Source organism: Brachycentrus maculatus, unplaced genomic scaffold (genome assembly GCF_059751285.1).
Source record: "Brachycentrus maculatus isolate JH-2025_06_01 unplaced genomic scaffold, ASM5975128v1 h1tg000004l, whole genome shotgun sequence".
NCBI lineage: Eukaryota > Metazoa > Arthropoda > Insecta > Trichoptera > Brachycentridae > Brachycentrus > Brachycentrus maculatus.
In genome coordinates this window covers 689,115-701,264 of record NW_028280759.1, presented here as the reverse complement: position 1 = coordinate 701,264, position 12,150 = coordinate 689,115, and the positions used below count along the sequence as shown (strand labels likewise).

Sequence of the window (12,150 nt, the reverse complement as noted above, 5' to 3'; positions counted from 1 at the left end):
CTACACCTTTAGCAATAGTTCTTGCATATATTTTATTTTAATGTATTTTTAATGCATACGATTTAAATTTTTTATAGTTTGTAATGTATTTATTAATTGAATAAATAAATAAATTTGGAATTGAATTGAATATTGATAGTCTGTCGGTTGCAGGACAAGTTGTCTTCTCTGGAGGAGCGCTTGTGTGGAGGCGGATGGGAGGTGGAGAAGGCGAGGTTGACGGCCCGACTGCAGCAAAAAGAGAAGGAAGTAGACCACATCACCAAGGAGAGAGACGTCACCAACCATATGCTGGAAGCCCTCAAGAGAGAGGTAACAATTGATGCACTGAGCTCTAAATTTCTCCATCGTTGATTTTTAGGTAAATTGAGCCCTTTAGGGATTTATTATTTGCATTTTAGTTTCAAATCACTCTTTAAGGTGTTAACCATTAAGTGCCAGAAGGTATTAGGAAGGCCGTAATATTAAAAGAATGTAAAACCAAACAAAATTTGTATATTATAAGGCTTACCAAATATGTAATCTGTGTGGTGTTAAATATGTACATATCGTAGTCGTACAGGAGAAAGTGACCAACTAACGAAACTTAAAATGTTCAGGAGGGCCATTTAAGTCACTTTTGCTTGGCAAGAAAATAAACATCAATGCAGTTTGTCATTTTTAACCAGTCAATATATTATACTTCCAAGTTGAAAATCGCTTTGGGATTTTTTCAGGGCAATATTGAGCTAGTAAGATATCAAATAGTCAATGATCATGTTTTTATATAAAATGCACTTGGTCACTTTCTCCTGTATGACTATGATATGTGTTTGTATTTTAAATTATTAACATTAGTGCTTGACATAGGCTAGAAACAAGCACAAAGATGACCGTGTTAACATGTTAATTTTGTATGGCCGGCCTGGCTTGCACGGCATTGGAGGGCGCGCGTAAACGCGCGCGCTTAAGGCAGGAAACCGGTTAAAGGAAGAAAAAAAAACATAAAACGTACAAGCCAATTTTTGTGTAACTATAATTTAAACAGCAGTAATTAATAATCTCTATCCATGAATGTTTGGGCAGACTGAAGAGCTCCGCAAAAAGCTGGACGACTATGACCGGGTGACCAAGGTACAGCGGAACCTGACGTTGGACAACAGCAACATGGAGCTGGAGATCAAGTCCCTGCAGGCGAAACTGTCTCAGGCCGACAAGACCAAGAAGTCGGATGTGGCCGAGTGCAAGCTGCGCTACGAGGCCCAGATGCAGTCCATACAGGACGAACTGCAGTCTGTACAAACGCAGGTAAACATGTCCCGCATTTTTAACCAAACTATATCTGCTATAAAGTAAAAGAATTTTAACTGAATTTGTGAACTGAACTGTAGTGAATAGAGAATAAAAATGTAAACACTATCAGTCTTAAAATGAATAATTTTTTAACCACTGGTGTTCCCAAAACATTGTGAAGTCAGTCTACTAAATTAACTATACGAAATTTAAATTAAGTATGCAATAAAGACCACAGATGTTATTATGAATCTCGAACAACTCTTGAATTAGAAGTCTGGATGCTATATTTTGTCCATACTCCTTTATGATAAATTTTTTTTTGGATAATATCTATCCACACTTTCCGAGAGTGTAATGTTGCTGTATCATTATGAATTATAAATTTTAAAGGTTTTTAATGGCGTTTTTTGGGTGTGTTGTTATTTCCGTCAAATTTATTGAATGGCCATCATTATTATAGGTATCTAGATTCAAAAGAGAGAGAGATATGTACAAGCAGATGATGGACGGAGCTCAGAAGACCATGTCTGAGATGAGGTCCAATGGAAGCGGAGAGACCAATAGGAATGGCAATAGATCTTCAATCTCCAGTCTTGAAGAGGTAAGGTTTTGCTACAATCTATATCATAATAATAAGAAATGACTCAGGAACACCCTCTGAAAAGATAGACTGACGACATAAGCACTTTAGTAGGATCAGGAGAGGATGGTGACATGAATAATACTTCATATCACAAATTTTGGACCTGAGGTACAGGGTTTGGTTCTCTCCTACACCTTCTTTCCTATTTTTTATTAGCATAATGCACTACATACCATTTTTATTTGTAATAAAAATAGATGTTTGCTACAAAAATTATGTTTTGCAATAATGATAATTTTGAAAGCTCCTGTCATTATAATAAGTACAACATTTCTTCAAAGACACTCCAAGAAAACAATATTCCCACTTCTTTATGGTGGTATCTCCGATAACTTTAAGTTGGTTATCTCTCTTCTCGGTCATCGGTGTCTTCCTTTGCTACTTTCAATGTTGATATTATCTCTCGGTCACCAAATTTTGTTTGTTCACAGTTGGAAGAGAGCAAGTCCCGCGTAGCGAGTCTGCAGCAGCAGATAGCATGCTTGGAGGACGGACTATGTGAGGCTCGCATGGAGGCCTCCAGGGCTCGCACAGAGCTGGTCAGCGAACGCTCCAGCGCTGAGATTCGACTCTCCGAGATGCAGTCTAAACTTAATGAGGTAAGTAATTTTACCGCCTTTAAAGATATCAGAGATTTTATTAGGTAAGGTAAAATTTAACCGATCACCAAATCAGATTTTAAATCAGTTACGACATTTATTATTTTTTTATTCTGAACCAGTGGTCTCCTAACACAATAAGGATGTGAGCTACTTTCAGAAATTGAACTTGTCTGGTGAGCTACCTATACAAATTCTCTCTTTATACAATAGTTTTTTTATCATCGGCTCTTATCGTACCATACATAATATTTTTATATTAGTTTAAATAGTTTAGAACATCAGATTAATAAAATATAAAATGCGTACCTACTTTAAATATTTATTTATAAACAAAATAATAATTGAAAATAAACATTATAATAAAATTTATAAGGCAAATTTAATATCCTACGCGAGCAACCGAAAAAGCCTCGGCGAGCTACCGGTAGCTCACGAGCTATCGTGTGGCGATCACTGTTCTAAACATTTATTTTCTTTCTTAAACTTATTTTTATTACCTACTTTTTAGTTTGAAGAAGAGCGACTGGTGGCTTCGGGAAGAACTAAGATTCCCGGCCTGAAGACTCGCTTGGAATTGGCATGGCAGAAGGAGCGCGAGGAGCAGCAGAGATTGCTGCAGGAGACTTCCACACTCGCCAGAGATCTCCGACAAACATTGTTCGAGGTAATTTAAATTGACAACTGCGGAAAAAAGCAGACGTAGTTTGGGTAGTAGGGTTTAGTCCTTTTCCATAATGTTTTAAAATGTATCATTATTACATTCAGGTAGTTCAGATGTAATATGGTATAGGGATATTTTTACATGTACATTTATCACTTAAATGATTTTGTTTTACTATCAATATGCAAAGGTTTACAATGTACACAATTTACAATAAAAGTTATGTGAATACAATTAAGGTTCGTTTGTACTACATGTTATGATGTATTATAAAAATAGCTCAGTGGTTATTAGAAAACCGTTTTTGTTAATTTATTAGGTGGAGAGAGAACGTGACAAAGAGAAGTTGGATATGAAGAGAAGAATTGATCAATTGAAGAGGGGAGCGGAGGAGGAAACAGATGAAAACAAAAAGAAGGTTGATTATTTTATTATTTATTTCATAAAACTTAATTATAAACACACATGTTATATTTTCACAGCAGATGCTGTGTGTCATCATTTGTATAAAATCAACCTATAAGTCAGTAACTGAAAGTATCTAAACTTCTATATAGAGATCTACATATCGCTCACTCCTTTCAAGAACGTCATAAATCAAAAATTGTCAATTTTCAGTTATGCATGTTTTCGGATTGCCCATAAAATGTGCTATATCCCAGCAAAAGTGGCATATTTTTAACTTAATATTTACCCGCTACAGGGCAGAAAGTGTTGTTTTTGCATTTTGAAGAAAAGGTATTGTTTAATTATTTTTTTAAATCTACTAAATATTTTTCAAATGGAGAAAAAACCTTCAGGTTTTACTGAAAAGATCTGTTTCACAGTAAAAAGTTCAATAAGTGGCTTGATATTTATTTTTAATACATTGTATTAGATTTTTTAACTATTAAAACGTTCTCTTGAAAAATCAAGTATTTTGATTTATGACGTTCTTGAAAGGAGTGAGCGATATATCCTAATTTTTTTGTCTTAGCTTTTCATTGGATACATTATGATTTGCTGTCAATAATGTATTGCCAACATAAAAAATGTTTTATTATTATTATTATTTATGGCTATTATGTATGTAGGTTGTATGCAGGTAGGTAGGTACTTGGTACTTTAGTATAGAGTCACATAATTTGACATAATTATACATTCCAGGTTACGGAGCTCCAGTGTGATCTCCTAGAGTTACGTGACGCCCACGCTAAGCTGAGGACCACTAACGAGAAACTCCGTCGGGAAAAGGAGCGACATGACCGCGACAGGGAACAGCACAAAATGTCAATGGCCGCCCTCAAGCGCTCGCAGCAGGTATGATAACTTCTGTCTCTCAGCATATACAATTCCTACTTATGTTTTGTTCAAATGACAATTGATTCCTAAATATTTATGCTTTTCATTTGCACATATATCGCTCACTCCTTTCAAGAACGTCATAAATCAAAAAACTTGATTTTCCAGGAGATCGTTTTTAAAGTTTGAAAATAAAATGAAATGTATTCAAAATGAATATCAAACCACTTATTGATCTTTTTACTGTGCAACAGATCTTATAAGGTAAAACCTAAGGGTTTTTCTTCATTTGAAAAATATTTAGTTTATTTAAAAAAATAATAAAACAATACCTTTTCTTCAAAATGCAAAAACAACCGTTACTGCCCTGTAGCGGGTAAATATTTAGTTAAAATTATGCCGCCTTTGCTGGGATATAGTACATTTTCTGGGCATTCCGAAAACATGCACAACTGAAAATTGACGGTTTTTGATTTATGACGTTCTTGAAAGGAGTGAGCGATATGTGTAATGAAAACAATATTACAAAATGAATTTGCTGTTACAGGATGAAGACAGGAAGATAACATACCTATTAGAGCTGGTGGACGAGCTCACCAAGATGGCTCCCGAAGAGCTCAACAAGGAACCTGTACCCAACACTCTCGGTTACATCACCCCGACACCCCCACGCAGGAATAGGGTAAGTTATCAATTGGTAATCAATCATCCGCTAATGATTAATCTGGTCACCGACTCACTTTAACTTAATTTATTTCATATATTTAGTTTTTTAAATGTCGCTCATTGGAATTTTCCATGCCGAGAACAAATTTTAGATTGCTTTTAGGTAGATTCAAATACTGGGTTATTCATCCTATGGATGATATATCAATATATGTTATAGGTGTGCTGATGCATCTATCTTAACTGTGCTGATGCATCTATCTTTTTTATACAAAAGAAGATAAATCTCTTAAGTCAGCCAAATGCTAGGTCGTAAGCACCGTATTGCTCAGACTTCTGTCTTTCTTTGTATAAAAATGATAAATGCTTTGTCTCAGTTGAGACACTTATAATATATTAATAATTTTCAATTACTTGTCTGAAAAGTGCAATGCAAACATGAACTTGTATTTAGTAACTACGAACCTCCATTATTCATTTTTAGATGTTCTTTTAGCGTTTTTATGCTTAGTTTAGTTATTTATTGAATTTGTAAAAAATGAAACGGGCAGGAAACACTTACAGTTCGTTGCGTAATATTCAAAGTTTCTTTCTCAAAAAAAAAAACACTTGGGTTTGATTAGTTTTAATTGTTGGTGATTGGTCATTGATTTTAACTTGGATGTGTTTTCTTTCATGTGATGTGTACTTTCTCCCTCAGTGTAACTTACTTTTAACATTATCTTCATGATGGCAAATTTTTAGCTTTTGTAACTACTTTAGTTGTCTATTCTCTCTGTTACTCAATTTATGAAATTAAGATCTATAATAAAATAATTGATTATTTTAGTCAAGTAAATCCCGATCGCGTGAAGCAACTCCGGATGATATCCCGTCGGATCCCGGTCCTCAGAGCCCCATCGCCCGACTCAAGGCCGCTTCCCAGGACGTGAGAGCAGTGATCCTCAGCGATCGCCAGCGGAGACAAGCCAATATGCGAAGGTTGCAATACACTTTATATATTGTCTCAAAAACTAATGTGAATCATCGTTTACTCGATACACGGATGACTCAAGTCAGCAACAAAACATTTCGTGATGGAATGCACAAGGAATGCCGCCTGCGGAAAACAATAAAAAAAGACAGCAAGTGGGGCTATGAAAAGACTACCACATTCACGTCAAGAGAAGAAGAAACATCTGTATGATAGTAAACTGGGAATGGAATTACTAATTGACATTTCTATCCATGGCCAGTCAAAACATTTCATTTTTGTTTTGTCTTACGGTCTGTTCTTGAGTTCAGTTTTTTTTTAATGAAATTTCTTTTTTTACAAAGAACAATTATTGTATATTTTTAAATATAAATTTCTTTAATAACGTATGAGTAATGTTAATGAACTTGATGATCTCTAAAATGTAGACTGTTAATTAACGAGTTTACTCTCAAATAAGGTTATATTTCATGCATTTATGGTTCTATGCTTTTAACACAAGAAAAAATATGAACAAAAAATTAATTGGTCGCTTCGGTTTTACGTTTAAAGATTTCCATTGTATTTATTGAATTCTAATTCTGGACCATGCAGGTATTTTTTGAGATATATATGTTAACCTCTTAATCAATCAATTATAAAAATTGATACGTTACAGAGCTGCTTCCACGGAACCTAGAGATACCATCATCACCGTCACCCCGAGATCGGGTAACGGAGCTCCTCCTGCTCTCAAGAAGAGGTCTCTCTCCCTGGAGCAGACTAATCATGAACAGGTACGCAGATCTCGCAAGACACAAGTTTCTCGATTTTTGTCTTCCTGTGCTGATGATGTGTTACGTTTGTTTTTAGGGAAAGATATGGAAAACAGACGATGACAGCATGTCCTCTCTCCAATCCTTGGACACGGAGGCTCTGGATAGCAACAGGCACTACACAATGCAGAGGGACACTAGCCTAGACAGGTATATCTTTATTTGTGCATTAAGCTTCTGATAATGTAGTATCCCCTTGAAGGTAAGACAATGTATTAAACGCCGCAGCGAGACTGATTTCTGTAATTTCTATATTCAATTACATCACACTTGGCCTTTTGGCCTTACATAGTTTTTAAACTCTGTCTATGTAAAAATTAATGCATAATACAGCATCTAAAAGAGAGTTCATCTAGACGAAAGCTATTAAGGCGATCTTAACAGCTAGCAAACAAGCGTACAGCGCAATAAAATTGCCAAGCATACCTCCAGCAGTTAGAAACAGTCAGAGTGAGATGATCTTTAGAATATAAAAAAAACTAAAGGTGCATTCGTTTGTAAAGTTATTTCCATAAAACAATTCCCTCAATTTTATAATAGTATAATTTACAACAGTTTTTTTATAAAAACGGCACTTTCATAAATTATATAAATTTATTATTCTTACCAGTCTACTCTTAGATCTGAAACCCAGTCATCAAACATAATTTAGAGGGATATTCACTTTTACATTAACACTACTTATAAATGAGCATTTATAAAATTAGATTGCATCCTAAGTTGTAATAATTGACATATCCACAAAATCTAAATTTCCTAGTCGATTCTCAAAATAATAATTATATTCGTAAATTTTATAAAAGGAAATGGATGTTTTTGAACCCTGTTGTGTTTATTTCTAGTCGATTATCGGGCGGGTCAACTCAGAGTGATGTCCTACCGGCTAGTGAGAAGAAGAGGAAGAAGGGAATCTTCGGCAAACTGAAACGGCTCACTAAATCCCGTTCTATAGATGATACTGCCGGACCCGAAGTTGCCGACTTTACTCCCATTGGCTCGCAGGTAACTTGCTAAACTTTACAAGTTTTCTAATTCTATACGATTTTAAAAATTATTGATTAAACGATTGGTTGGTAGTTTTCAAAAATTAATCGGTAGTAGACAAAAATACTATTTGAAGTATTTTGAATATTGAAAGCATTAACTTTGTGGATCATATTGATATATTATTTCGAGAAATAAAAATACTTTGTGTTCTGATCCACTCACATTATTATTAACCAATTAGTTTCGGCAACAACCTGTTGCCCTCTTCAGGGTTTATTTATTAGTATGTAATAAATAAACCCTGAAGAGGGCAACAGGTTGTTGCCGAAACTAGTTGGTTAATAAAAATGTGAGTGGATCAGAACACAAAGTATTTTTATTTCTCGAAATAATATACTATTTGAAGTGATGGCATTCAATAAGGTATTAATTTAAGCACCTAGACCAGTCGTAAGGTGGAGAAAGACTGGTCACATTGCTTTCATAGTACTAATTACCAAGAGAATAGCGCATCAATACGGTTGAAATTTTCTCAGACGCAATATCACAAGGAATAAGAAACATGTTTTTACTATTACTGTATTCAGAATAATTTTATCTGAATTATTCACACCATGATTTATATTTATTTTTAAAATATTTATACTTCTAACAAGAGATGCACCTAACGAATAGCCGTTATTTTTTTCGTTACCTAGCTGGGATGGTATTTGTTACTTTTGTCAGACTATTTTTTTTTGTCAAATATATCACGGGCAAGAAACACGCAATACACGACCAAATTTGTGCACTGATTGGCGTGATTAATTTAAAGTAATCGAATCCAAAAACTAAATTAAGTAACAAGTATTAAGTAGTAAGTTTCTTTAAAAAAAGCCATAGCTTAATTTGGTTTTTTAACTAGATCGCTCATCACTGCTTCTAACACGTAAAAGATATCTTCACTTACAACTGTCACAAGTCTTATAAACTTTTGAATTATTCAGCAGGGTGGTTCAGACTCAGATATGAGCAATGCCGGCAGTAAGAGAGACCTGAGAGGCAGGATATCCGATATGTTCTCCAGGAAGGGGGGTCCGGGATCATCTTCTTCTAGCATCAAGTATGACAATGATCAGATATTAGTTTATTAACCTTTTGACCGCGTTAACTTTGTTCCTGAGAGACACCCGTATGTGGCAGTATTTCGCCGTTTTTTTAATGATTACTTTTATCATGTATTTAGTTAAGAAATGATTTCAATGGGATTTATTGTGCCTTTTTGGTACTCTATAATACACTTGTGTCACATTATTCTTGAAATATGTCATAATATAAACAAATAAGATCGTAACATAAATAAATCAAAGTACGCATTGTGTGTCACTCTTACCCACTGGCGATGCATAGCGTCGAGAGTGAGACAGATACAGGGCATGATTATGGCGTGGACTAATTATCGACCTCAAGAAAAATCAGGGATCTGTTCTTTTATTTATCCTAGTGATGTTACAAATTATTTGTCAGATATTTCAACAGATGTCGTAAGGCCAAGGATTGACGTATTATTTTATCCAAAGTTCCACACCATGAAAAAATCCCTCCAAATTGAACTGAGGTTCGAAACTTGGAGCAAAGTAAAAACACATACGGTTATGTCAGCCGCGTATGGGGCATGTTTTGTGAAAACACATACGGTTATGCGAGCCGCGTGGATCCGGTTAAGTATGTATAAGTCAGATTATCAATCTTTATAAATTGCAGTAAGGAGCGCAGAAAAGAGCTGAGTACCCCCGTGGCCACCAGATCTGACTCTCTCCAGCGACCGCTCTCCAGGAATGGTAGTTCTACGCAAATTGCGCGAGCTTCCCCGGCTGTAAGTAGCTGACGCGCCATTCTTTTCATGTTTATTAAATTAACTGACACCATTATTTTTTCAGACCCATTTTATTTATCCATACATATTCATGCAAACAGAACCTCAATTTATTGAAAAGGATCTCGATGTTATTTTTTACGTCATGGTATTTTGAACTGATGCTACTTTTTACCCCTTATTCTAGAAGAAAAAAAAACTACGTATTTTCAAACTGCTAAATTGAAAATGTTCCAAAATTGTGATTTTATCAGCACAATAATGCTTTTTGTGTAGAAATGAAGTAGTGTCGTATGTACTAGTTTTTTGTCAGTAATTTTTTTTATCTGATTCAATTGTTAGGGGAGTCAAATTAAATATGAGTGGTCCTGAAGCGCAGGATAACAATGCATCAATGCGATAAACCAATGGGTGCAGATAGTGAGAAGAAAATAAACATTTACCGTGGTAAAATTACAGTGGTGTAGTGAGACTTATTGTACTTTAATAATAATAATAAACTATCTCAAAATAACATTGAAAGAAAAAAAAAACATTTGGTAACTACAAATATTTCCATGCGACGTTTTCCCGTTTTTTTCTATTGTATTTTTTTCAGTCCCTTGAAAAACGCTTTATTGAAATTTCGCTGTAATTAGTTGATTCCAAATATATAAATTTTGTGCTTGTTTCAGAGTGATATCGGGATGCAATCTCGATCGATGAGTATGACCCCGGGAGTGCAAAGGAAGGCCAAATAGTTTTTATTTATTACATTTTAAAATCCCACATTTCCCTACCAAATACAACCAATCCTGCCTTATAAACCTTAATATGTATCTTATAATGTAATATTAAAACACATTTTTATCTTTTAAATATATTTGTATACACAGAAAAGTAATGATTTTATTTTTAAGAAATCAAACAATTTTTTTTTCAAAAATTTATTTCACCATTCATTCAATTAACATAATAAATCTCCTACACATACATATTTTTCAAATGAATTAAAAAGTAATAGCGCATGTACACGGAGACACAAATTATTTTTCTCCTTCTAGACAGTACTAAAAAAGAAAAACACATAGCCGATCTACAGACATGAGTAGACACAATATTTATAACAAGTTTCTCCTCTATGAGATATCACAAAGTCGCGTTGCATTCACTAGCAGATGTCACTAGTAGAGACTGCCTCTCGTAGCACGATTCAGTATATCAACTTTCTCTCGACAGACATACAAATACAGCCGTCCCACAATGCCAAAACCTTTGCTATTAGAGATTTGTAATTTTAGCGCACTTTATACTGCATATGTATATCGTCCTTCAATTTGATAGAATAAATAAACAAGCAACATATTATACTTTTCTCGTTAACAATATTTGATGGGTAAGAAAGGGTCCCGCGTGCAGCTTTTACTGACATTTTCCACCAAGCATTTATTTTCTTATGAATGATGAACATAGCAACATGAAGCGATTGCATACCTCGTTGAAGATAATTCTGAACACTTAGTGAAACATATTTTTTCCATGTCTCCAAGTACTATTTTACAATTACAAATCATGATTTTGAATTGTAAAATTTAATATATCAATAAATTAAAAATACCTACATAATGATTTATTTTAACAAAATTAATTTTTTATTTGAATGAAATTGGAAATTTCAATCGCAAAAAAATCTTTTCGGATATTTTATTTTATTGATATTATTTTTTATGATTTTTGTATATTTTTTTCTCATAATTTTGCTAAAAATTTTGGGAAAATATATAAATTTTGGAAGTACCAAACTTATTCTAATTATTATAAGTTTTTGATGAAAATAATTAATGTAAGTATTATACATAGATAAGATAGATACACTAAGACCTCACTTTGCGTCGTAGATACGTTCCAAAATACTGCAGCGCGAAATTGAAACAATGCAGTGAATTGCTATTTTCCATTGGAAATCATATAAACATAAAAGTAGGTTACCGTATTTTTCATTCAGTCCTTAAATGTAAAAAAGAAGAATACATAACAAAACAAAAGGAAAACTTTGAAACAACGCAAAGTAAAACGACACAAAGCGAGTTCTGAGTGTATTCACTTTCTATATAAAAAAAGATGTTCATTTGAATGATAAATAACGTGCAAAAATTTTAAATGACCTTAGAATAAACAGTTTTCTAAAAAGTGTCCAAAATATCAACAGTACTGTAATTATATGTTGTCATATTAAAATTAGTGTTTGTATATTGGATCTGCAAGTTGGACCCTTTTCACCATTATTCATAATTTACATCGCTTTCTTCAGCCACATACTCAAAGTTAAATATCTGTACAAATCATCTCTAATGATAATGGAACAGTGAGCGCTATTGTAGTTCAGTCCTATGTACTCCAATAGTAAGCACAT

The 12,150-nt window shown here is 34.0% G+C and overlaps 1 protein-coding gene across 4 annotated transcripts in view; it reads left to right on the top strand.

The window, feature by feature from the left end:
• Positions 1–10,641, top strand: part of LOC148313894 (uncharacterized) — a 48,506-nt gene extending 37,865 nt beyond the window's left edge. For all 4 annotated transcript variants that reach the window (XM_088272528.1, XM_088272600.1, XM_088272450.1 and 1 more), the window contains 15 exons: positions 154–312; positions 1,066–1,287; positions 1,736–1,876; positions 2,350–2,517; positions 3,029–3,184; positions 3,501–3,599; positions 4,328–4,480; positions 5,010–5,144; positions 5,958–6,109; positions 6,760–6,877; positions 6,954–7,066; positions 7,759–7,918; positions 8,890–9,005; positions 9,647–9,758; positions 10,433–10,641. In XM_088272528.1, the coding sequence (XP_088128654.1) occupies positions 154–312; positions 1,066–1,287; positions 1,736–1,876; positions 2,350–2,517; positions 3,029–3,184; positions 3,501–3,599; positions 4,328–4,480; positions 5,010–5,144; positions 5,958–6,109; positions 6,760–6,877; positions 6,954–7,066; positions 7,759–7,918; positions 8,890–9,005; positions 9,647–9,758; positions 10,433–10,498 (2,070 nt within the window). In that variant the 3' untranslated portion in view covers positions 10,499–10,641. The remainder of the gene's footprint in view (positions 1–153; positions 313–1,065; positions 1,288–1,735; positions 1,877–2,349; positions 2,518–3,028; positions 3,185–3,500; positions 3,600–4,327; positions 4,481–5,009; positions 5,145–5,957; positions 6,110–6,759; positions 6,878–6,953; positions 7,067–7,758; positions 7,919–8,889; positions 9,006–9,646; positions 9,759–10,432) is intronic.
• Positions 10,642–12,150: the final 1,509 nt, after the last annotated feature.